The sequence below is a fragment of the Myotis nattereri genome (genome assembly GCF_964212035.1).
Source record: "Myotis nattereri genome assembly, chromosome: 2".
Lineage (NCBI taxonomy): Eukaryota > Metazoa > Chordata > Mammalia > Chiroptera > Vespertilionidae > Myotis > Myotis nattereri.
Window position 1 is genome coordinate 73,822,852 of NC_138076.1, and position 27,749 is coordinate 73,850,600.

Below are 27,749 nucleotides of genomic sequence, written 5' to 3' on the forward strand. Positions count from 1 at the left end.
GTAAGAGTTCTTTCTTTTTTACAGTGGCATAGCATTCCATTGTGTAGATGTACCACTGTTTTTTAATCCACTCATCTGCTGATGGGCACTTAGGCTGTTTCCACATCTTAGCTATGGTAAATTGTGCTGCTATGGACATAGGGGTGCATATATCCTTTCTGACTGGTGTTTCTGATTTCTTGGGATATATTCCTAGAAGTGGGATCACTGGGTCAAATGGGAGTTCCATTTTTAATTTTTTGAGGAAACTCCATACTGTTTTCCACAGTGGCTGCACCAGTCTGCATTCCCACCAGCAGTGCACAGGGTTCCTTTTTCTCTGCATCCTCGCCAGCACTTGTCCTTTGTTGATTTGTTGATGATAGCCAGTCTGACTGGTGTGAGATGGTACCTCATTGTTGTTTTGATTTACATCTCCTGGATGATTAGTGACTTTGAACATGTTTTCATATGTCTCTTGGCCTTCTTTATATCCACTTTCGAAAAGTGTCTATTTAGGTCCTTTGCCCACTTTTTGATTAGATTGTTTATTTTCCTTTTGCTAAGCTGTATGAGTTCCTTATAAATTTTGGAGATTAAACCCTTATCAGACATAACATTGACAAATATGTTCTCCCATGCAGTGAGCTCTCTTGTTGTTCTGTTGATGAAATCTTCTGATAGTTGTCAATTTGAATTATCAAGCTTTGAAATTAGTGACTCTACAGTTCAGAAATATTCTATAAGTAAACCAGCATACATAATAAATTCTTTCATAATTATGTTTATAATGTTCAGTTAATTATACTCTGTAGTCAAAAAATAATGAAGTACTGAGCCTAAACAGATCACAAATAGTAGAAAGAAATGCTATGATTCTAAGACCCTAAATCCTAACTTTAACCCTGATTCTAAATCATCTGAAAGTATTCACAAAACTGGATGAGAGTTAACTTCAAAATCTTTGTTCAGCTAGTATCAAGGGCAGCCACAAAGTAAAAAAAAGACATAAAAACAAAGACTAATCTTTGCCTAAGATTTCTTTAATATCTGATTTCCTCTTTTGCGTGTGTAACAAGGAATAAGTAAAAGGAATTACCTTAAAAATTTTAAGTAGGTAAAAGTAACTTGACATTGTGTCTCCAGGTAAAGATCTCTAATTCAAATAAATGATATCAAGTATCTGCCAGAAATGTTCTCTGAGGCCAAAAAATTCATCCAGGCTTCATTCCTTCCTCTCTTTAGATGGACACCTCTGTCATTTGAATTCCTATGTAGTCATACAACTGGCATGAAATATCAGATTTAAATGGCTATATAAGTTTATTAATTGACTGATCATCTACACTAATAAAAGAGAAAGGTGCAAACTGACCATACTTTCGCAATGCCCACCAGCCAATCAGGAGTGGATATGCAAATTAACTTCATTGCCTCCGTGGAGACTGACAGCAGGGAGGAGGCAGCTCCCTGCACGGCCTGCTTGGCAGTCTCTGCGGTGTGGAGCAGGCAGGCTCCGCAGAGAGCAGAGAACCACAGGGAGCAGGCCTAAGCCATCAGTAGGACATCCCCTGAGGGTTCCCGGATTGGAAAGGGTGCAGGTCAGGCTGAGGGACACACACACACACACACACACACACACACACACACACATCATGCATGAATTTCGTGCACTGGGCCTCTAGTATTAAATAACATACTATCTAATAAAGAGGGAATATACAAATTGACTGCCACATCATCACAGAGATGGCAGTGCCCACAGCGGAGGTGGGGTTTCCATAATACAAGATGGCTGTGACCACAGCGGCAGGGTTTCCGTAAAAGGCTTTAACAAGCAATCAGCAGGGGACCTGAGGCTGTGCCCCTGCCTGGTAGGGCTTGACGGGGGACCTCAGGCCGTGCCTCCCACCCCAGTGCCAGGCCGGGGACCTCAGGTTGGGCTCCCCACCCAGCAGGGCTTGACGGGATCCTCAGGCTGCGCCCCCTGCCCATCAGGACTTGATGGGGGACCTCAGGCTCACCCCCTGCCCCAGCGCCAGGCCAGGGAACCACAGGCCATGCCCCCTGCCCCGGCACTGGGCAGGAGGACCTGCTGCTGTGCCCCCGGCCCGGCGGGGCTTGACAGGGGAACTCAGGCCGCACTGCCCGCCCTGGCACCGGGCCAAGGAACCTCAGGCCATGCCCTCTGCCCCGGAGCCGGGCCGAGGAACCTGAGGCTGTGCCCCCCGCCCTGTGGGGCTTAACGGGGACCTGGAAGCTGTGCCCCCACATGACGGGACTTGACAGGGGACCTCAGGCTGCACCCCCCGACCAGTGGGGCTTGACAGGGGACCTGAGACCATGCCCCCGGCCCCGGCACCAGGCCAGGGGACCTCAGGCTCCACTCCCACCCCGGTGCCAGGCTGGGGGGGGGGGCCTCAGGCTGTGCCTCCCCCCCACTCAGTAGGGCTTAACAGGTCCTCAGGCTGTGCCCCCTGCCTGACAGGACTTGATGGAGGACCTCAGGCAGCATCCCCCCGCCCTGGCACCAGGCCCGGGGATCTGATGCTGCACGCCTCGCCCCAGAGCCGGGCGGAGGACCTGAGGCCGTGCCCCCCCGCCCGGTGGGGCTTGACAGGGGACCTCAAGATTCGCCCCTGGCCTTAATGGGGGACCTCAGGCTGCAACTCCCACCCAGCGGGGCTTGACAGGGGACCTCAGGCCATGCTGCCCGCCCTAGTGCTAGGCCCAGGGACCTCAGGCTGTGCCACCTACCCCAGCGCTGGGCCGAGGGACCTGAGCATGCACTGGGGAACCTAAGGCTGTGCCCCCCACCCTGCGGGGCTTGACGGGGGCCCTGAGGCTGTGCCCCCCTGCACCCAGCGGGGCTTGACAAGGGTGGGCCTGGCCAGGTCTGGATCTTGCCCAGTGGGGGTGGGGCTGGCTTAGTCTGGATCTTGTACGATTTTGAGATGCCATGGGTGGGCGGGGACTTGACACTGGGTCCTGCGGTGCACCCCAGACTCTGACAGGAGGAAGATTTTCATATACATTTTACTAATTTTCTTTCATCTCTGACACTTCTATTATAGAGAAAGGGCAAATAGCAATATTAAAATATTTCCTCTAATTAATCCCTTTTAATGTGCATGAATTTTGTGCACCGGGCCACTAGTTCTTATTATAATCAGGCTTCCCAAAGTTTTGATGACAAGAAATCAGTTCTATAATACTATAGTATGATGATCGTACATAGATTAATAGTTAAAATTGAGATTTTTTTTAGGACTCTAGAAGTCATCTAAATTTAGACATTCTATCATTATATAAAATAACTGCCAGCCATTTCTTTTTATAATGTTATCAATTTCCTTTAGGAAAAAAAAATCCTCAATCTATACCTAACAATGTAAGCATAATATTCTCCATTAACCCTAGAAACAGGGCCATATGCTGTAGCCTATAATCAGCCAAAGTAGAATATTTGTACTGCAAATAGTGGCAAATGCTACATGTCAGGGTGTTTGGTTTTGTCTCACTTCAGAGAGGCAGCTTACCAGCATTTCACTGGTAACTGACATCATAAAGATGTTAATTGTTTTTAAGCTAAACTTCAAATTCAATGCAATTTCAATGAAAACTCCAACATATTTTAAGAAACTTCATCATTTGATTCTAAAATGTATATGAAGAGAATGGGGAGGGAATAGCTTGAAGAGGAATAACATTTTTTACAACTACAAAATTAAAACATTTTGATAATCTCAACTACACAAAAGATTTATATCACTGGGACCTAGCAGAGTACACTACTGAAGGTAATATAAACTGGTACAACCACTTGGAAAATAACCTGGCATAATCTTGTAAAGTTGAACACTGGCTTAACTCTAACATATAATTCAATTCCTGGCTGTATTCCCCAGAGAAACTCTTACACACATGAATTAGGAAAAACATACAAGTTTTCCCTAGAAGTAGTGCATCTAGTATAACAATTAAAGAAAAAGCATCTAAATATTCATCAACAGGAGAATGGATAAATAAGCTGAGGTATATTTTCACAATTTAATATTAATGAAAGAGGAAATGAATGAAGAGCAGGTATATGCAACTTGGACACATGTTAGAGCCATAACACTGAGTGATAAAAGCAAGTTACAGTAGACAATCTTCTATCATTTTGTAAAGCTTAAAAACAAAACTGCATATTTTTGAAGAAAAATTATGTACATAACTAAAATATTTTTGAAAGTCAAGGAAAGCTAAGCTCCAAATTCACAACCATCATTTCTTAGTATGGCAAGATGAAGAGTTAGGACACATAAGTAGGCAAAAAAGGTATATGTTCTAGCTCTCATATCGGCTGAGGTTTCACACACTTCATTCAACTTCAAAACATACTGTATGTTTGGCCCTCGCCAGTGTGGCTCAGCTGGTTGGAGCATCAGGTGGTGGGTTTGATTCCCAGTCAGGGCGCATACAGGAGGCAAACGATCATTGTTTCTCTCTCACATCAATGTCTGTCTGTCTCTCTCTCTTTCTCTTTCTCTCTCTCTCTCTCCCCTCAATAAAAACATGTCCTCAGGTGAAGATTTAAAAAAAAATATCTGCCTGTATCAGATATTATATTCAAATAATTTACATGATATTTTGAAATTAAGACACTGGGCAGTTCACAAAAATGTGAGAATTGGAGAACAGGTCTACAGCCTACACAGTAAGAAAAACACTCAAAATCAAATGGTGTGTTGGTGAAAAACAGTTCTGGGATGGGGAGCTGAGGGAAGAAACCCTAATTTGTAGTATTTGCCCGTTTCCATGGCTGATTTCAACTACCAGCTAGCTATTACTAAACTCTAAATTGGGAAGAGCTACTAAGGATCAACATCTAGAAGCTGAAAAGCTGGATCCACCACCCTGTATCACGGATCTCACTGGCCCTGGATGCTTACCCTGGAAGCTCCATCCAGCTGCAGCTTACACTACTAGCAGAGAGGATTCCCCACAGTTCCAGCTTGTTCATGTGACCAGCCCAGGTCCAGCACAGGCACACCTGACTAGCAGAACTGAGTTACAGATATGCACGGCAAAGGAGGCTGGGAAAGTATATGGCATTTTCTTCTTTACCACCACGGCTCTGAAAATGAGAAATTACCCTCAAACACAGGAAGAGAATTCAGGTTCTAGGAATTCTAAGTGTCCACTATGTTTATCTTCTGTGCATTGTTATCAGTCAAGAAGATTTTGTCAAGCTCTATTTTTCTATAGTTTATACAATAAATTGCTGATTTCGGTTTTATATTTTCCAAATAGAATAATACCACATATGGTATGTTTGTGGATGTGTGTGGATGTGTGTGTGTGTGTGTGTGTGTGTGTGTGTGTGTGTACATACATACAGTTGACCCTTGAACCATGGCTTTACAGGTTCACCTATATGCAGGGTTTTTTCAATAAATACTATAAATGTATTTTATCTTCCTTATGATTTTTTAATAACATTTTCTTTTCTCTAACTTACTTTATTATATGAATACAGTAAAAAAAAAAAAGGATACAGTATATAACACATCTAGCTTATACAACATGTGTTAACCGACTGTTTATGTTATCAGCAAGGCTTGTGGTCAACAGTTGGCTTCTAGCAGATAAGAATTTGGGGAGTCAAAATTGCTATATGCAGATTATTTTATTGTGCAGGGGGATGTTGACACCCCTAACCCCCACATTGTTCAAGGATCAACTGTTTACCTATACACACATACATACCCTCCTACCTAAGATTTTAAATATCCCTCAAATGGGGATCTGCCCAGTATTATCTCATTGAGAATTACATCAGCAAAATCCAGCCTAGCAGAAAAGCAACCTCCCCCACCTCACCAAGATGACAGCTGCCCCTACATTGCATGTAGTTGTGATGTTGCAGCTGTTTCTCTATTTTGACTGCTGGTTTCTCAATCTCATATCAGGCTATCTGCTCCAACAAGGCAGAGCTGCCCTGTTATCTCTGCATCCTTCGGACTTAGCCTAAATATATATTAAAAAGCTGCTCGGTAAAGTATTCCCTTGTGTTTTTAACTATAATTTATCAGCACTTAACAGATATGGCAAAAAATGTGGTGGGATCTTGCCGGGAGCCCCTTACCTAGTTATTTACTTCTAGTACTATAATGTTAATGTTAGGGTCATTTGTGTATCTTAAATGAGAAACTAGAACAGAGGATAAAATACTTTGCCAGAAGTCACTCAGCTAGTAAGAGGCAGAATTAGAATTCAAATTCTGTCTCACACTGAAGTCCATCGTCTTTCTATTACACATCCTAAACCTATACTAATTTTTTGTGCATGCTAAAAGCAGATATAACTGTAAAGAGCAATGGGAAGTTTAATTGTTAAAAATTAATTCTTCTCAAAAAAAGTCACGTAAATTAGAAGAGAAGTGGCATTGGAGCTGGCTGAAGAATCAGCAGGAGCCTGCCTGGCACTGAGGGCAGACTTTCCATTCCCACGGAAATTATTAAGGTGCTACGGCAACAGAAGACTGGCTTTAGGGAGCTGCAGTTCCCTCATCTCTAAAGTAAGAGTGGCAGTGATGATTTCATCTTCAGTGCTGTCCTGAAGAGATAATTCATATAAATTACTTACCATGGGGCCTGGCACAGATGGACTCTCGATGAAGAGGAGGAGAAGAGTTTACTGAAAACCAGGGTTCTCCTAGATAAGTTAGGGGCTTTTACCAGAAATGGTCAAGAAGGGATACTGAAAGGAAAGGCTTTGGGAAAGTAGTCCCAAATCTCAATCTCACATTTTTCAAGTGATATTCATATACAGCAAGAAAAACAGAAAAAATTAATAAACAGTGATAAAAGAAATTTCTGAATCATAAATATGGTGATATATTTATCAAAAGATCTAAAAGTCTCTACACCTTAGGTAATTTTAAAACAGAATACCTAGTGTATGTGGTAATTTAGAAATAGACAACACAATTATGGCTAGGTTTTCCCAAACTTGAAATACTCTGTAAAAAGCATCAATTTATACAGCAAAATAACAACACAGCACATAATTTCTTTTCTCAGTCATTCAGAGTAACTGCAGCCAATAAAATACCGGGAAAACACTGTGGGACTCCCAGTGAAAAGTAACACTTCTCCTAGTGTGCCCTTTGCTTATTTCCACATCCCTATCCTTTACCGTTTTAGCTTTTTGTTCTCTGGGAGAATTTTTTTTTTTAAAGTATGGTGAAAAGTTTGTTTTCAATTATCAGGAGAGTATCTATCCAATATATATACTGTTTTGTGCAATTATCTTAAAGTCCACAGAACTCCTACTAATAATTACCAATAGGTACTTGTAAATAAAGCATAGTAATATCAGGCTTTCAGTAATCCACTGTTTCTGAAAAGTACAATTTTAATAATTCACTAAAAGGTCCACTGGTAAATTGTACTATTTAGCACAGAATACACAGATATGTGAAATGATGCTATTTGATTTAAATTAAAACATATTTTTCAATTATTTTTCTTTTTAAAAACATCTAATTTCGGGATTGCGACCTGAGGCCAGCACAGAGGTGAGGGGCAGGGCCAGCAGGGTGAGAAAAAAAAAAAAAAATCCTAATTTCTAGACTGAGGGTATAAATTTTAAGGCAGTAATGCCATCTAGTGGTTGATGCTGGTAATGCCAAAGCTTTAAGAGGGTCACATCCAGAGGTCTTTAATCACAGTTTCACATTTAAAAAGGTATATACAACCTGTCAGTCCTAGAACTTACATCAAAAAAATAAACACAAAATTGAAAGCTTTTCCTGTTACGGCTCCTCAGTGATGCATAAGGTCATCACATAGCTGGAATGGATAACAAGGTATTTTTACATTAACTTATATTTTATAATTGATTTCTGCACCTTGGTCCAAAGATTAAAACTATGAAAATAACTACACCAAAATACTAATTTTAGAGAAGAATATGAAAAATATTAAAAAGTTTAAAAGGAATTCTATTTTTATTTCTCTTGTGTCATGATTTTTTCCCATGATTTTTAACTAACAAGTTACCTTGTTCCAGGACCTTATAGCATCTAAGAAATGTAAAGCCAGCCTTGAAAAACTCAGAAAAGATGCTTCCCCACCACACACCCCTCCACTCTCACCATCTTTATGGCCTAAACACCAAGCACACACTGCTATGGGAAAATCTCTTTGGCTTGGAAGCCTAGAGAAAATGTCATCTTCCCACCCTCACCACTTTTTAAAATTTTCTGAAACCTTTGCATCAAGGTTGTGGAGAAAATATAGAAACTGCAAAATAATGTTAAGAAGTGAATGAGAGGAAAGAGAAAAGAACCTGAGAAAATCTATATTAATAATAAAGTTACTTGATCTTTTTACTATTCTACTTTCTCCCAAATTAGTTTGTGGTAACAGCAATTGTTAAGGCCAATATCAAACTCCAGATGACCATCCCCTTCTGAAGGCCCCAGGTTTGCCTTGGAATAGGAGAGATGTAAATTAAATGTGTCTAGGATTTAACTGTTTTCTAACCACAGACCTACAAACTTTTTTTCTTTTTTAAGATATATTTTTATTGATTTCAGAGAGACAAGGACAGGAAGAGAGAACTGGAAACATCAATGATGAGAGAGAATTACTGATCAGCTGCCTCCTGCATGGCCTCTACTGGGGATCGAGCCAGCAACCTGGGCACATGCCCTGACCAGGCATCAAACCATGACCTCCTGGTCATAGGTCGACTCTTAACTACTGAGCCTCAAGCCCTACAATCTTTCTTACCTCATTACAGATCTATCAGCTTTCCATTCTTCCTTTCCATTCTTAAATTTCTAAATGCTGAAAATTGTGTTATCTTAGTTGTATTAATTATATTAAAAACAACACATACCATTTGAGCATTTATTTTTGGCTACTCAGGAGAAGAAGTCTGGAGACTCCTCTCTAGACTCCTTTAATTTTCCTCCAAGGAGAATTACTCTCGACCCTGGAGATTCTCCAGAACACTGCACTGACCCTGAGGCCTAATGAATAAGCTTCCAACAGGGTTGGCAGACACATGCTGAGGCCCTTTCAAAGGGACCACATAGACTAATGAAGGTAGCTCCTAAGACAGCCTCTTCCTGTCTCTTGCTTCTTAAGTATTTGTTCTTAAATATTGGGGCAAATGTTCTCCAGTCATCACCTTTTCTTCTAGTTTTCTCTCCCCTAAAAATGGTATTATCAGCTCAGCCAGAGTGGCTCAGTGATTAAGCATCAACCTATGAACCACGAGGTCAGGATTAAATAAATTCCTGATCAGGGGGGTGAGGGCATGAGCGGGGGGGGGGGGGGGGGGGGTAGGGGGTAACGTGGGGATAAGGACACATATGTAATATCTTAATCAATAAAAATATATTTAAAAAAGAAAAAAAAATTCCTGATCAGGGTACATGCTTGGATTACAGGCTCGATCCCCAGTGTGGAGCATGCAGGAGGCAGCCAATCAATGATTCTCTTTCCTCATTGATGTTTCTATCTCTCTCTCTCTCCCTTCTCTGAAATCGATATACACTGAGTGGCCAGATTATTATTACTGGCCAGATTATTATGACCACCCCATCAGTACTTCCTTGGGCTACCTTTTGCCTTCAATACTGCGACGATTCTTCTTGGCATTGACTCCACGAGATGTTGAAAGGTGATACGAGGAATCTGACACCATGCCTGATGAATAGCCCTGTCAAGTTCTGTGAAATTTCATGGTTGTGGAACCAGCTGCCTGATGGCTCTTTTAACTTCGCCCCACAAATGCTCAATTGGATTGAGATCTGGTGATTGTGGGGGCCACCTAAGCAAGGTAAAGTCTCCCTCATGTTCTTGAAACCACTCCTGCACAATACGAGCACCGTGGCATGGCGCATTGTCTTGTTGGAAGAAGCCATCTCCATTGGGATACGCCATCAACATGACAGGATAAACTTGATCAGCAACGATACTTAGGTATGTAGTGCTATTCAGACGTTTATAATGGTCTGGCCCTCTAGCAACTTCAGCGTGAAATTATAGTTAATTTGCCTACAAACATCAGGTGATCATAATAATCTGGCCACTCAGTGTATATGTATGTATGTGTGTGTGTGTGTATATATACATATACACATACATACATATACATATATTTAATGGTACTATCACTGGCAGCTTGGAACTTAGTAGAAGAAGCAGAGCGGGGCTTTTGGCCTGCTTTTATTTTATCATACTCAGATGAACTTAAATCCAGCAATAGAGTTCTGCATTAGGGTGGGGGTCAATATCCAGTCAATAATGAAGCATCCATTTGCCTATTTCATTCACTGAATTCCTTGGATATCTATCAATAACAAGACACCCAACCAAGGTAATAAGGATTTATGCATTCTTAGATCTGCAGCACAAAAGTCTCACCCTAACCTGCTCATAATCCTCAAACCTTGCCACGTGCATTGCACATTTAGTATGTCATTTTTCAGTGTCATACGGGGCATAACATTTGAATGATAAGAAAACAAAAATCTAACAAGATTAAGTAACTTGCCAGAAGTCACAAAAACTACTAAGCAGGAAAATCCGGATTTAAGTCCAGCCCAATGATGCTAAAACCTTCAACTTTCTGCTATACTACCAGTCCCTATCCTTTTATCCTCCCCCTCCACATATTATCTAAAACAAATCACAACCATGCCTCTTCTTCCTGAGACAACTAGTCTATCTCATATTTTAAGTTTTCTGTCTACATTAGTTTTTGGAAAGTTAATTTCCAGTATGATCTATTTGGAACATCACTAGGTAACCCAGCTCGTTCCTTCCTTCGTTCGTTCCTTCCTTTCTCCCTCCCTCCTTCCCTCCCTCCCCCCTCCCTCCCTCCCCCTCTCATTCCTTCTTTCTTTCTTTCTTTCTTTCTTTCTTTCTTTCTTTCTTTCTTTCTTTCTTTCTTTCTTTTCTTCCTCTCTCTCTCTTTCTCTCTTTCTCTCATTTTCAATATAAAAACCTCACATGTTTAAGGAATAGGCATATTACTTATGCAAATACTGTGCTTATTAAATGTTGCCCTATATCTTATGCACAGACTAAAACAAATTTAATTTTTTAATTTAAAATTTATTTTAAACGAGAACTACAACATACATAATTTAGTGACTGAAGACATGTCTTTATAATGACTCAATCACCATTAATTCGGCAAAATACTGGTTAATAAGCATTCCAATAAAGGCTCAAATAAAGTTAGCTTTTACTACATGTCTTATTTTACAAAGAAACATAAATAGTTCAATTCACATCAAAATATATTCCTTAAACATTTACTTTGGCCTCAAATAGTTATATTTTTATATAATGTATGAGTTTTAACTAAAGGCAAATAAAATGAGCAATCTCTGTGAATTAGCTTCTAAAATTTCTATTAAAATTATCTTTCAAATCATCTCCACTAATATTGCAAAGAGAAGTATATTTGGTGTTAGAAGTAGGTAGTGAAAGGAAAAATATAATCAAGAGGAAAAGCAGAAGGAGGTTATCCAACTCAATCTGTTTCATGTGAAAAGGGTTTATAACATCATTTTATGTAATAAAATGCGAAAGTCACTTAGCATTAATATTTTAAAAGATAAAATTTGTCACAGGAAGTTCTATATTCAAAGGTGTTACGTTGTTTTTTACTGTTATTAGCTAAATTCAAAGAAAGTTCTACAAAGACCACAAGTAAAACTTTTTCAAGGAAAAACTGTTCTGAGAAAGTGGAAGTTGCAGAGTGCAGTCTTATCTTCATCATCCCCAGGAGCATAGAGCAGTGGTGGGTTCTCAGAATCCCTAAAGACACAGAAAGAAGAAATGGAAAACACAAGACAGAAACCTCCTCGTTTTTCCTGAATGTAGTAGTGCAGGGATCCGCAGACACTACTTTGATATTAGTTATTTTTACTGGAAAGGGTTTTGCACTCATCACACTTGTCCAAGATTGCCGACTAAGCTGGGGTTCCACAGGACAGCAGTTTTCTAAGTATGCTTCCCATGCTAAGAAAAAAAGCAGAATCAACAGCCCATAGAAACTTGTTCAAAAACACAAATTCTCAGACTCTATCCAAGTTCAATTGATCAGAAAATGGGGGGTGGGATGGAGTGGGGTGGGCTGGCAGTCTGTATTTTAGCTGAGCTTCAGGGTGACCCTGGTGTACAATGAAGACTGAGAACTACTCCCACAACCAAAAAGGAAATGTAAGAGACTAGAGAAGACCCTGAGAACAATGAAGTTGAAGGAAAGCTTGAGACTGAATAAACAAAGGAACCAAGATAAATGGCTTCGGCAAAAAGAAAATTGTGGCAGGCAGTGATTTTACAATTCTTGAGGTATATGAAGAATTATTCCCAGATGTTCTTCATTTCCCCTGAGGGAGGACATGTGGACTTTAAGTTGCAGCATAAGAAATTTAGATTAAAATATAATCAAAGTTTGCTGACAGTGTTGTTAAACATTAAAATAAATTGCTAAAGAACTTCTAGAATCTCTTCTCTGAGTATCTGCCTCAAAAATTAGAGTAGATTAGAAACACTTATGGTTCTAAACAAATACCACGGCTATTCAGCCATGAGAAAAGATGAAATACTGCCATTTGCAACCACATGGACAGACCTTGAGAATATTATGCGAAGCAAAATAAGTCAGTCAGAAACAGCTAAGAACCATAGGATTTAACTTACTTGTGAGATATAAAACTGAAACTCAGACACAGGTAACCAGAGGGAAGAGGACTGGAGGGTAGTAAAGGGTAAAGAGGGCCAAATATATGGTGACAGAAAATGATTTGACTGTGGGTAGCAGGCACACAATGCAATATACAGATGAAACCTATATGATCTTATTAACCAACTAGAGGCCCAGTGCACGAAATTCCCTAGGCCTGGCTGGAGATGAGGGCCAATCGGGGCCTTCTGGCTGCTGACCAGGGCCTCCCTTCATTCTGCGCCGCCCCCGGTGGTCAGCACACATCATAGCAAGTAATCGAACTTCTGGTCTCTCGGTCGAACTCCCGAGGGGACACTTTGCATATATAGATAAGATCACTTTAAACCTGTATGATCTTATTAACCAATAAATTTGATTAAAAATAAGAAATTTGGCCCAGAAAAAATAAATAAATACTATCTATTGCATAAGTGAACTGGTATTTAGAAATGTGACAAATATGTTGTAGTATAATAAACCTTTCAAATTATCTAAAATTTTAAATATCTATGTACAATAACTATTTTCAACATTTGAGTGTTTAAATAAGAATACATATTCAAACACAAAACATACACATTGAAAATATTTATTTAAGTTAAGGATAATGATGTTCCTTAATAGTTTGAAAAGTGATCAATAGCACATAGACCAATAGCATATGACCAAAAGCAAACAGAAAATTCATGAGTGACACAATTTACATGCATTTTCAAATAAAAAGAAGAAATTAAATAGAAATAAATGGGTAAGAAGTAAAAGACTAATTAGTTGGTATCTAAAAATTTTATCCTTGTATTTTAAAAAGATCACTGAAAAAAAGTTTAACACAAATATATATATTTACACATATGTAAAATGCAAAATGATAGAAATAACCAAAGCATGGCTTTGCCAAATTACTCCTAATATTCTCTTACACTCATATACTTTTATTAAATAAAATATACTTTTATTAAATAAAATATACTTTCATTAGATAAATGTAACAGGTAACTAAAATAAAAAGGTATGAAAGGGTTCTTTTCCTAAGCTCTGATAATATCTAGCAAATCTCATACGCAAATGTGCCATAGTTATAATTCTTAAAACAAAAGTTTTTTTTTAATGTTTAAAAGTCACCAAAAGGTTAAAAGTGTAAGTCCTAATAATTCTTCATATGTATAGGCAATCACCGTAATGATGACTCTGTGACCTGTTTGCCTCCAAAATATTTTGCAGTTGCAGTTTCTACTGATAAAACTTAACTCTAGTAATTAGTGGACTTTCATAGTTATAGCAGTTTGCATAATGTAGGAAGTTAACGTTTTTCTTTACCTTTTCTACCTTTCCACCATTGATGTCACTGGGGAGGAATTTCTTGCCAATTGTTCTCAAGTCTGTCTAAAATAAAAATATTATTATTAAAATATAATTATAAAGAAAAGTAGATCTAAATATACTCTCAATCACAAATAAAAGATGAAATTACTTAAAGTTTGTGGAGAAAATTTTAAATAAATGTCTTTTAGCTGGTTATGATTTCTACAATATATAATCAATCTTTTCAAATAACACAGTTCCATATATATATGCTATTTAAAATGAACCAGTAGTTGCCGAAACCGGTTTGGCTCAGTGGATAGAGCGTCGGCCTGCGGACTGAGAGGTCCCAGGTTCGATTCCGGTCAAGGGCATGTATCTGGGTTGCGGGCACATCCCCAGTAGGAGATGTGCAGGAAGCAGCTGATCGATGATTCTCTCTCATCGATGTTTCTAACTATCTCTCTCCCTTCCTCTCTGTAAAAAATCAATAAAATATATTAAAAAAAAAAAATGAACCAGTAGTTTCAACATTAATATATAGATAGCCTTAACTCTGGTCATATCTCTTTAGGTAAACTTTTAACTTACTAAATTTTCTATACTGAATTCTAAAACTTTATTTTATGTAAACTATACCCTTACTAAAAAATTAATGCCACAATCCAAAACGAAATGAATTCATAAAAAGTGTACATTCTTGACAATTAAATTTGATACAACCTTGATATCCAGATACATGAAAACACATTATTCTATAGGCTATAGCATCCATAACATAACAAAGCTATATAATATACAAATATGCCAAGGAACAATTTCACTGCAATAGCAAGGAGTTTATAGTAAGATTTCCCACAGTAAAGACGTATTTAATTTGGTTAAAAAAATTATAAAAACTGAAATTGGCAAACAAATAGCTAACTGCATGAAAATGCAGAAATACATATTACTCAGCAAACCTCAAAGCAAAACATAAAAAGTTATCACATTTCTGACATAAAAACAGAACTTCAACTACAGTCTACATAAAAAGCAAAACTTTTAAGGATCTTTGTCTACTTCAGGAAGTAGAAATGAAAGGAATAGTAAGAAATTTGTTCAGGCCCAGCCGGCGTGGCTCAGTGGTTTAGCACCGACCCATGAACCAGGAGGTAACGGTTTGATTCCCAGTCGGGTCACATGCCCAGGTTGCAGGCTAGATCCCCAGTGTGGGGCGTGCAGGAGGTAGCCAATCCATGATTCTCTCTCATCCTTGATGTTTCTATCTCTCTCCCTCTCCCTTCCTCTCTCTCTGAAATCAATAAAAATATATATTAAAAAAATTTTTGTTCAGAAGAAAACTATCAATACTCATGAATAAGGCCTTATTATTTAGGCTAAGATATTACCTTGATGATTGGGAGTTTGAGGTTAGATTAATAAATCTGTTTTGTTTGCTCTTTCTTAAATTATAAAAATCAGTAGCTCTTCATTGCCTTAAGAGCAAAATGAAAGAAAATAGACTTAGAGTGCCTTTAACCACAAAAATTATAATGGAAAAATTTGTTAAAGATGAGAAAATACTAGGTGATTAAAGTTACTATAATGAACCCTAGCCGGTTTGGCTCATTGGATAGAGCATCGGCCTGGACACTAAAGGGCCCAGGGTTCGATTCTGGTCAAGGGCACATGCACGGGATGTGGGCTTTATCCCCAGTAGGGGGCATGCAGGAGGCAGACAATCAATAATTCTCTCTCATCATTAATATTTCTCTCTTTCTCTCTCTCTCTCTCTCTCTCTCTCTCTCTCTCTCTCTCTCTCTCCCTTCCTCTCTGAAATCAATAAAAGTATATTTTTTAAAAAGGTTTTTTCCTCTGTTAAATGGTATGATAACTTAGGTTGTAGTGTTTGATTACATATTTCAGAGAAAATTATAAAGACTATTAATTCATTAAAATAATGGTCATTGTGTACTTCTCATGTGCACAGAACAAAAGCCATATTGACCTATTTCATGTAAAGTTTCACATCCAGTTATGAATAGTTCATTGCTATTTACCTAAGTATATAAGAATAATATAGAAGAACAGAAGATTATCACAAAATCTCTTTCCTGTCATCTTTAGGATTTTTTCTTAAATAAACAAAAAAAATAGAGTTCTTTACGACATTTTTTGAAAGTTGAATTCACTAATTTGGGTGCAAGTCAAAGAAAGTTAAAATGTCTAGGGAGAATTTCCATTTGTAGTCAAAGACAGCCTGTATTAGTATACTTCTAAAAGAATGCTTACTTAAAAAAAAAATTTTTTTAATCCTTACCGGAGGATATTTTCCAATGATTTTTTAGAGAGAGTAAAAGTGAAGAAGCAAAAAGGGAGAGAGAGAAACAGCAACATCTATTAGTTGCCTCCCGCTCTTGCCCGGTCTGCGGGCCAATGCTGTCTAACCACTGAGAAACTGGCCAGGGCTTACAGTCTCGTTTATTAAAAACTTCCTTAGCTCAGAAACAATAAAAAGATCTCATTAGTCTTACTGATAAAATTCAAAGAAGCTGATAAAATGAGATTTCAAAACAATTTTTATCTGCTTAAACCCAAGTTTCATTATAGAAATATAAACTTAGGTGATTTGAAAAGTTATATTCAGTCATACATATTTATTTATATTTTAAATCAGTTGCTGCTCTTTCTGCTTTGCCATAACTATTTTGCAATAATCTGATGACTATGACAGACAGTGATTCTCTTATGAACTTAATTGATTATGTATAATAGGTAAATAAATTTGATTAAGAGATTGTCATTGTAAAGGCAACATGAAAACTTCCATTGGGGTAACTGCAAGAATGAAAAAAGAATAGTTGTTTACTTATATCTATATTTAGAATAATTTTTATAACTCTTCCCAAAAAAATCCAAAAACCAATTGCAATTATGAAAAAGATATAGCTATTCAGATGGGTAGAAGGAGAAAGATTGGAAAGAAACACATATCAAAACATTAACAGTAATTATAAGTAATTTTAATATTTTTATTTTACTTTCTGTGTTTTATGAAGTCTTCTACAATATATATTACTTTTATCAACAGAAAAAGCTATTTTGAAATAATAAAGAGAATTGTCAAAAAGCTACAACCTAACAGTGTTTCTATGTTAATTAAATGGTAATTTGTTTCAATGAATAAGATCAGTTTTTATTGCTATTATACAGATAATGCAAAGGTTATGAAATTCTATAACTAAACACTTGGTTTAACAAAGAAGTTTTAATTGCATTTTTTCCTATTTATTGGATTCCGTATAAGATATTAAAAGGAAGAAGAGCCCTGACCGGTTTGGCTCAGTGGACAGAACGTCGGCCTGCGGACTGGAGGGTCCCAGGTTAGATTCCGGTCAAGGGCATGTACCCTGGTTGCGGGCACATCCCCAGTGGGGGGTGTGCAGGAGGCAGCTGATCGATGTTTCTCTCTCATCGATCTTTCTAGCTCTCTATCCCTCTCCCTTCCTCTCTGTGAAAAATCAATAAAATATATTAAAAAAAAGGAAGAAGATATTTCTAATAATTTGCTTATATGAGAGTAACAAATTTAAGAAACATCACTGTAACTAAAAATGGACAATAAAAGTAAAAGATGTTTTTATTGCTCCATATCACTTATAAAATCCAGTTTATTCTATGCAATATTTTCCATGAATATTAAAAAGGTTAATAAAATACCTACATTGAGAGCAATCAGGATGATGTCATTTAGATTGACTTTATCAGGAGAACTTGTGCAAGCTTCAATACCTTCATCTGAAAGATACCTGTTAAGATAAAAATAATTGACTTAATATTTTCTAAAATTGAAATTAACCAAATTATTTGTTTAAGTTAGCATGCAATTTTGTTCTCTACTATGAAATGCTCCTACAAATACTAAGGAAGGAGTCCTGGATATTCCCTGTTTATTCAGTATGTCTGATAGAACAGAATGGACAGTGTAGATTTTTCCTCTTTTGTATCCTTAAAAGAATAGTGTGTTTATACAATTAAACATCAATATATTTAAGGAATGTATAAGCTACTCTTTACTATTACACAAATATAATATCCGACTTAAACATTTGGTAATATGGCAAGCTCTTAGAGATCGGGATGCACTGTGAAAATAGAACTAAAAACAACATAGTTTTAAATTAAGTCCAACAGAAATTTCCTGTGCTACATTCTCACATTATCTTCTCAAGTCCACTTTCTTTGCCATAATGTTCCCAACAACCCTTCAACTACTGACTCCAAGTGGCACAAAGATAGGCAAATTAGGCAACTTTTACCTTATATCTTTTACTTTCCCTGACCCTTTTCAGTTTTTTTACTCATTGTCTTATTGCCCTTTGTTCTTTTATCTAGTCCGAACCAACCATGCACCTGTTGCAGGCAATAATTAATTCAAGATGACTGAATCTGAGGGAGGGAGATCATTTCTACTCATTCATTTATGCCCAAGACTACCATTTTGAAATTCTTTGACAAATTCTATAACCCAGGTTTCATCCCTGCAAAAGTTCACGTATACAAATGCCCATTAGCATCTGACATGTTCTGTAATCCATATCAACTCCTTTGACAAAAGGGCTAGTGCTAGCTAGCACTGCCACTGAGGGTATTTTCCCATTAAAAAGATAGAGGAGTACAAGTCTGACAGCTAACTCAAGCTCATTCCTCATGGCCAGCAATTCAAGCCCCAACATCAGACTGATTCTAAGACACTTGTCAATATAAACTCTATTTGGAGACAGCAACCAAATGGCCTATGCCTTTAGCAAACACAGAATGAATGAATTCTCTAAAGTAAAAGAGCAAGTGTAATGATATGTAAATTGAAGAGTGTAAAAGAACAACAGGAGATTAAAGCTGATAAGCCTATGAACAAGATCAAGGAGATAAAACCTGGAAAGCATAGATATAAAACAAAGCAGGATTGTGTTAACAAAATTAGATATTAACTTTAAGACCAAAGCAGTGCTAAACTACAATGATGAATGAAGGCAAGTAGTTAAGTGGATTACAGGGAGAAGAAAAAAATAGAAGTGTTAAGTATGCAGATGACTCTGTAAGAATAAATGAATAGGAGGCACTTATAATAGAACATAAGTGACCATGGAATACAAATGTTTGCAGTCAGCATAGATGGTTAAAACACTACTTTAATTCAAAATGACTAAGTGAATTTCCTTATGATCCTGTTAGTTTTTCACTGTTCATGTTCATAGCTATTGACTTTATCTGTCATTAATCATCTTATAAATTCAGTTCTACAAATATTAAGACCTTACTTATGTGAAAAATATTATGTGATTCAGTAAGAAGATTAATAAAATAATAAAAATTAAACACCTGCCTTCAAGGAGTTCACACTCTCATTCATATACAGCTTAATACAATACATAGAGAGCTATCATACAAGGCCAAAATAAGTATAAACAAAATGTTATAGGGGCTCAAAGTGGCCAAGGGATGGGAATGATACTTAAAAGGGAATGATACTTAAAAAGGAATAGTATGAACAAAAACATATAAGTACAAGAGTGTGAAGCACATTCTAGAGCAAATAAACTGGAACATTCTGGCTGGGAAATGGCGAAGAAATGAGATTGGTATAAGTTGAGACCAATTTTAGAAATCAACAGTACACAAAGGAATATGGGTGATATATTAATGCTGATTGAGTAATTTCAAAAACACAACTTTCAAAATTCCTACACAGTGGGAAAGTAATATGGAATGACTAATAAAATACTTTCTTTTCTAGAAAGGCAACTCTTTAGCATTGAAAGGTTATAGAATGTCATGGAAGAGATCATTAAAATAATCAAAGTTCACCTCTTCAATTTTACAGATGAATAAAATGCCCAAGTTGTTAATTAAACCTGCCCCAAAATACAAACTAAAGTAATGCAAAGTTAAGACAAGAATGCTTCCTGACTCTCAGTTCAGCAGTCTTCATTACAACATACCATTTTTATTTAGCAACTAGAGGCCCGGGACACGAATTCGTGCACGCGTGGGGTCTAGCCCACCCCGATTGGGGCTGATGGGGGCTGGCTTACCGGGGGTAGGAGCTGCGGGAGGTTGGCCACCGGCCCTGGCCCAATCAGGGCTGGTCGGGGCTGGGCCAATCAGGGGCGGGGCCAGCAGGGGAAGGAGCTATGGAAGGTTGGCTGGCTTTGCCCCGGATCGGGCCAGATGGCTGGCAGCAGTGGGCGTCATAACAACCAGTTGTTCCAGTCGTTCCAGTGGCTTGTGATATGTATATAGACAGATAGATAGATAGATACATACATACATACATACATACATACATACAGTGGGGCCTTGACTTACTAGTGTCCTGACTAACGAGTTTTTTGAGATACCAGCTGTCTCTCGGCCGATTTTTTGCATTGAGTTGATAGAGTAATTTGAGTTAACGAGCTCCTTAACGAGCTCAGTCTCGGAACGAATTAAACTCGTAAGTTAAGGCCCCACTGTAGATATATAGATAGATAGATAGATAGATAGATAGATAGATAGATATAGATATACATATCTATATATATATAGATATACATATCTATATGTATAGCACATAGATATGTGTATCTATATATATATATAGATATACACATCTATATGTATATCTATGTATATATATATATATATATATATATATAAAACTAGAGGCCCGGTGCACAAAAATTTGTGCACTCAGGGGGAGTCCCTCAGCCCGGCCTGCACCTATTTGCAGTCCAGGACCCCTTGGGGGATGTCTGACTAAAGGCTTAGGCCCCCAAGGGAGCTGTGATGAGGAAGCTGGGGTGACAGAGAAGCCACACTGCCCTGCCCCACCACCCTGGGTCGGGTCGCACACGGGACGCCTGCCACCCCGGGTCGCAGATCACAGGCCCGGATGGCAGCAGGGCAGGCGGGATGGTGCTGACCCGCCCTGCCTGCAGTATGCAAATAAGCCGCCATCTTTGTTGGTGGTTAATTTTCATATTGCGCTGATCAGCCAATGGGAAGTGTAGTGAAGGTATGGTCAATTACCATGTTTGTCTATTATTAGATAGGACTAGTGCTAATACTAGGAATATGAGCCTCTCATAAACAGATGCCAACATCTATACAAAACAGCTTCCTAATCAACTAGGCACTTCAACACACACAAAGTACAATTAGGCAAATTCAATAAGTGAGCTCCAAAGTATATTAAAGAAGAATAAGTGTAGTTTAGTAGTAAAAGATCAGGAACTAATACTAATAATTAGAAATTCAAAAATTGTTATAACAATAAAAATGGCAATCCCTATAAAATATAAAAAGGGAAACTTTCTACAAGAATTCTATAGGCAGCAGCCATAGGAGGTAGAAGGAAATTTGATTATCCATGTATAAGTCCAACATCATGTGATTTCTTTCAAATAGAGCCTGTAAAACACTTCCTGAATGGAACAAATTCTAAAATGTAGCTCATTCTCAATTTCAAGTTTTACAAGTCTCCCTTACTCATCCTTCACATTTTGAAAAAGAACATGAGCCTTTCAGCTTCACTCTGTAATGACTCAAACAGGAGGAAACCCATCAATCCTCCTGTATATACTGGGCCATTTTCATAGAAAAACAAAACCTAAATTAACCGTAACTTGGGATTTACAAATTAATCTTTTTTTATTTTTCTAAACATTAAAACTCCAATATTATCAATGAATAAAACAGGTGATAAAAGTAAGTCAAATGCCCAAATTGGCTTCAAAGTGCACCACAGTAATGTAGTAACAAAAGAACAAAACACAAAATTCATTAGCCTCAATGTAGGCACTGGAAAAGAAAGGTCCTGAAATTGGAGTGGGCATGCTTGATCTGATCCCTGTGCATATCTATCTGCACAGTGGGCCTTGAGGGAAGAGAATAATAATCAGTTCCTATGGGCCTACTTTGAGCTTGTAAAACTCAAGGGCAAGGACACTAAAGAAGAAATGACCCCACAGGGCTCTTGCTTACTAAAACAGCCTGGAAAAGCACACTTTTTTTCTCTCTCTAGTGAAGATTTAGAAAAATTAATGTTATAAAACCACTCATTATGTTGAGAGAAAAATGGTAGCTGAATAGGCAGCAGTGTCGTGCATCTCCTCCTAAGGCCAGGCCAGAAAAGCAATTAAACCAGAGAATATCCACCCTGAATTAACAAATTAGACACAGCTGAGGAGACAATCCTATATAATAAAAAAGGAACATGCAAATTAGCTGTCCCTCTGCTACGCTCCAGCCATACCCACAAGCCAATCAGAGTGACTATGCAGATTAACCCGACAAAGATGGTGGTTAATTTGCATATGCAGGTGTCAGGCGCCCCAGGAGGCGACAGTGGCCGCGGCCACGGGCTCCTAGGACCTTCGTCGGCCTGGGAGGCGAGGCCGTCCGTGCCTAGCCATGCCCGCAGGCTCCTCGGACCTTGCCAGGGGAGAGCGGAAGGTTTGGAGGACTTGGCAGAGCAGGAGACCGCTGGACATAGAGAAGAGAGAGAGAGGGCAGCTTGGAGGTGTGGCTCCATCACCCCAGCTTTCTCATCACAGCTGTGGAAACTGACAGCAGGGAGGAGGAAGTCCCATCCCCACAGAATCAGCCAGAATCAGCCTTTGGTCAGACAACTCTCAGCGGCCTGATAGCCAGGACTCTCATTCACTTGCATCTCAGACCGTGACAGTAGAGAGGTGGGACTATGTCTAAAGAACAACTGTTGATACAATGTAGCTCTGCAGCCGAAAGATGCTGGCGTTATCGACAGAAAATGTCTGCAGAGCAGCGTGGGTCTTATCTTGAAAGAAGGCGGTGCCTGCGACAGGATGTATCTGAACACCAGCTACTGGAAAAACGTCACTCTGATGCCGAAAAACACCGGCGTTATCGACAGAAAATGTCTAAAGACCAACGTGCCTTTGAAGTTGAAAGAAGGCGGTGGCGACGACAGAATATGTCGAGAGAACAGTCATCAACAAGTACTACCAATACCGGTAGAAACTGCCTTCTCAGCGAAAATGGAGTACATGAGGATGCAATTCTCAAATACAGCTGTGGTGGAATGACTGCTTGATGTGAATTTTGCCTATCACTCAATTTCTTGGATGAAAAACCGTCCAATGGGAAATTTACTCGATGTTGTAGCAAAGGGAAAGTCTGTTCAAATGATATACATTTTCCAGATTACCCGGCATATTTTAAAAGATTAATGACAAACGAAGATTCTGACAGTAAAAATTTAATGGAAAATATCCGCTCTATAAATAGTCTTTTGCTTTTGCTTCCATGGGTGCAAATATTGCATCGCCATCAGGATATGGCCATACTGTTTTCGAATACTTGGGCAAGTTTATCACCATAATAGAACTTTATATCCTTCGGATGGTGTTTCTCCGAAGTTTGCTTAACTCTATATTTTGGATACAGCCGAAGCTACAAGTAAAAGATCAGCAATTCCAGAAAACCAGGGTTGCTCAGAAAGACTCATGATCAACATCAACAACCTCATGCATGACATAAATGAATTAACAAAATCGTACAAGATGCTACATGAGGTAGAAAAGGAAGCCCAATCTGAAGCAGCAGCAAAAGTTATTGCTCCCACAGAAGTAACAGTGGCAATTAAATACGATCGTAACAGTGACCCAGGTAGATATAATTCTCCCCATGTAACCGAGGTTGCTGTCATATTCAGAAACGATAATAGAGAGCCTCCTTTTGAAAGGGACTTGCTCATTCATTGTAAACCAGATCCCAATAATCCAAATGCCACTAAAATGAGACAAATCAATATCTGTTTCCTACATTAGATGCAATCACATATCCTGTCCTTTTCCCACATGGTGAAAAAGGCTGGGGAACAGATATTGCATTAAGACTAAGAGACAACAGTGTAGTCGACAATAATACTAGACACAATGTAAGGACACAAGTCACACAAATGCAGTATTATGGATTTCATCTCTCTGTGTGGGACACGTTCAATCCTATTTTAAATGCAGGAAAATTAACTCAACAGTTTATTGTGGATTCATATTCAAAAATGGAGGCCAATCGGATAAATTTCATCAAAGCAAACCAATCTAAGTTGAGAGTTGAAAAATATAGTGGTTTCATGGATTATCTCAAATCTAGACCTGAAAATGACAATGTGCCCATTGGTAAAATGATAATACTTCCATCATCTTTTGAGGGTAGTCCCAGAAATATGCAGCAGCGATATCAGGATGCTATGGCAATTGTAACGACGTATGGCAAGCCCGATTTATTCATAACCATGATGTGCAACACCAAATGGGCAGATATTGCAAATAATTTACAATGCTGGCAAAAAGTTGAAAACAGACCTGACTTGGTAGCCAGAGTTTTTAATATTAAGCTGAATGCTCTTTTAAATGATATATGTACATTCCATTTATTTGGCAAAGTAATAGCTAAAATTCATGTCACTGAATTTCAGAAACGCGGACTGCCTCATGCTCACATATTATTGATATTAGATAGTGAGTCGAAATTACGTTCCTCTAATTAATTCACTTTCAATGTGCACAAATTTCATGCACCAGGCTACTAGTTTTCAATAAGAAGGGCAGAGGATGCCTAGAGAATGCCGTTTGCCAGCCATAACCAGCATGGAACCACCACTGTGCCTCAGCAGTGAGTGGCGCAGTACCTCCCAGCAGGCTCCCAGGCATCTGTAGGGAGCATGCGCTGTCAGAGTGAATTCCCGCACCAGGCCTCGTCACCAGCCTGCTGGGGCCCAGCATCCTAGGATCCACCTCCAAGACCCTGCAGTGAGTGCAAGCCAGGGGGAACCTTGTGCCTCACCCCTGCCCTGGACCCCAGACTGATGCTGCTAGCCTGACCTGCATCCACCTGGTGCCCTCTCCACACTGAACTCCAGCAACCCAGGCCCGCTACACCCTGGCCCCAGGGACAGTCCTGCCAGGGCCATCCAGAGAAAGCCAACACACACTTCACTCCAGGCTACAAGAAAGCAAGGACTCTGTGACCCAGAGCAACCTATGCCCACTTCACCCTGAGTCCAGGGTCTTGCTGCCGGGGAAACCTGGAGTAATCTAGCACATGACCCACTCAGGCCACAGGGGAGCTCTGACTGTGCAACCCAGAGCAACACGCGCCCACTTATCCCCGGCCCCTAGGACAGTCCTGCAGGGGCTACCTGGAGCAACCTCGTATGCCCCACCAGGGGCCAAAGGACCTGTGCTGCAAGTGCACTGCTAGAGTGATCTAGGGTGCCACCCTGCCACAGGTGCCAGGGCCGCACAGTGAATTGCATGCCAAAGGGCTCTGGGTCCTCACAGGGAGTCCCAAACCAGAGGAACTGTGCACACCCTGAGCATCTGAAGCAGACAACTGAGGGACTAGATCCATGGGAGAAGAGGATACAACTCAGAGCAGAGACAATAAAGGTGTGAGACACAAAGAAGACCCAGCCTCTGGGCTAATGATTTTTAGGCCATTGCCCCAGTTGGGTCTTCAACCAAGCAGGGTGCCCAGGGACAGAAAGAGACAGCAAAAATGGGGAGACAAAGCAACAACCCCCCCAAGGAAAGAAAAGGAGGCATTGCCAGAAAAGGCGCTAAATGAAACAGAGGCATGCGATATATCAGGAAAAGAATTAAGAGTAAGGGCCATACAGTTCATAACCAGATGGAAGAGAAAATCACCAACTTATGTAAGTATCAAGAGAAAATCAAGAATTACATAGCTACAATAAAAAACAATATGGAAGGTTTCAACAGTAGACTAGAAGAAGCGGAGGACCAAATTAGTGAGTTAGAATATAGGACAGAGAAGCACACCCAGACAGAACAGCTATTGGAGAAAAAAATGAGAAAGCAGGAGGAGAGCCTAAGAGAACTTTGGGACAACATGAAATGAAGTAACATACGTATAATAGGGGTACCAGGAGGACAAGAAGAGGAGCAAAGATTAGAAGGCCTTGAAGACCTTGAAGACCTTGAAGACTTGAAGAAATAATGACAGAAAATTTCCCTGATTTGGAGAAGAAAAAGTCACACAAGTACAGAGAATCCCAAACAAAATTAACCCCAAAAGACACAAAACAAGACACACCGTAATTACAATGGCAAACGTTAATGACAAATAGAGAATCTTAAAGGCTGCAAGAGAGAGAGAGAGAGAAAGTCACCTACAAGGGATTTCCCATTATATTATCACATGATTTCTCAACAGAAACATATCAGGCCAGAAGGGAATGGAAGGAAGTATACAAAGTGACGCAACGCAAGGGACTGAATCCAAGAATACTCTATCCAGCAAGACTATAATTCAAAATTGAAGGGGAACTCAGGAGCTTCACAGACTAAAAAAGGCTAAGGGAGTTTAACACTACCAAGCCAGCAATACAAGATGCTAAAGGGACTACTGTAAAAAGAAGAAATAGAAAGGGAAGAAGGGACATGGGCATAAAAATAAAAATGGCTATCAAACAAGTAGCTATCAAAATAAACCTTAAATGTAAACGGACAAACTGCTCCAACCAAAAGACATCAAGTGACTGAATGGATAAGAAAACATGACCCATATATATGCTGTCTACAAGAGACCCACCTCAGAATAAGGGACTCACAAAGACTGAAAGTGAAGGGATGGAAAAATATTTTCCAGGGAAATGGAAATGAAAAAAAAAAGTTGTGGTAGCAATACTTATATCTGACAAAATAGACCTCAAAGTGAAGGCCATACCAAGAGATAAGGAAGGCCACTTCATAATACTAAAGGGATCAATACAACAAGAGGATATAACTCTGGTAAACATATATGTAACCAACGTAGGAACTCCCAGATACATAAAAAAAAACTTCTGGAAGATATCAAGGGAGAGACAGACAACAATAAAATCATAGTAGTGGATTTTAATACCCCATTGACATCACTGGATAAATCATCTGGACAAAAAAAATCAGCAAAGAAACAGCAATACTAAACAATTCACTAGAACAGAGGAACTTAATCGACATCTTCAGAACATTTCACTGCAAAGCTACAGAATATACATTCTTCTCAAAGCTACAGAATATACATTCTTCTCAATAGGACATTTTCAACAATAAACCACATATTGGAATACAGGCAAAGTCTCTTTAAATTCAAGAAGATTGAAATCATATCAAGCATCTTCTTGGATAACAATGGCATAATATTAGAAATAAACTACAATAAAAACAATTTACCCCTAACCGGTTTGGCTCAGTGGATAGAGCGTCAGCCTGTGGACTGAAGGGTCCCAGGTTCTATTCCGGTCAAGGGCACGCACCTTGGTTGCGGGCACATCGCCAATAGGGGGTGTGCAGGAGGCAGCTGATCAATGTTTCTCTCTCATCGATGTTTCTAACTCTCTATCCCTCTCCCTTCCTCTCTGTAAAAAAATCAATAAAATATATTTTTAAAATTTTTAAAAATTCAAACATTTGGAGGCTAAATAGCATGTTATTAAACAATGACTGGGTTATCAAAGAGATCAAAGAAGAAATTAAAAACATCCTGGAAACAAATGACAATGAAAACACAACAATCCATAATCTATGGGACACAATGAAAACAGTCCTGAGCGGGAAGCTCACAGCATTACAGGTCTACCTCAAAGAAACCAGAAAAATAAAACAAAACAAAACAAACCTGGTAATAAATTATCTAACTCTACAACTTAA

The 27,749-nt window shown here is 39.0% G+C and overlaps 1 protein-coding gene across 1 annotated transcript in view; it reads right to left on the bottom strand.

Moving 5' to 3' along the window:
- TDRD3 (tudor domain containing 3) overlaps positions 1-27,749 on the bottom strand; it is a 203,973-nt gene that overhangs the window by 107,241 nt on the left and 68,983 nt on the right. The window contains exons 2-3 of the mRNA XM_081083774.1: positions 17,735-17,819; positions 14,044-14,109 (exon numbers count right to left, since the gene is read on the bottom strand). Coding sequence (XP_080939900.1) covers positions 14,044-14,109; positions 17,735-17,819 — 151 coding nt within the window. The remainder of the gene's footprint in view (positions 1-14,043; positions 14,110-17,734; positions 17,820-27,749) is intronic.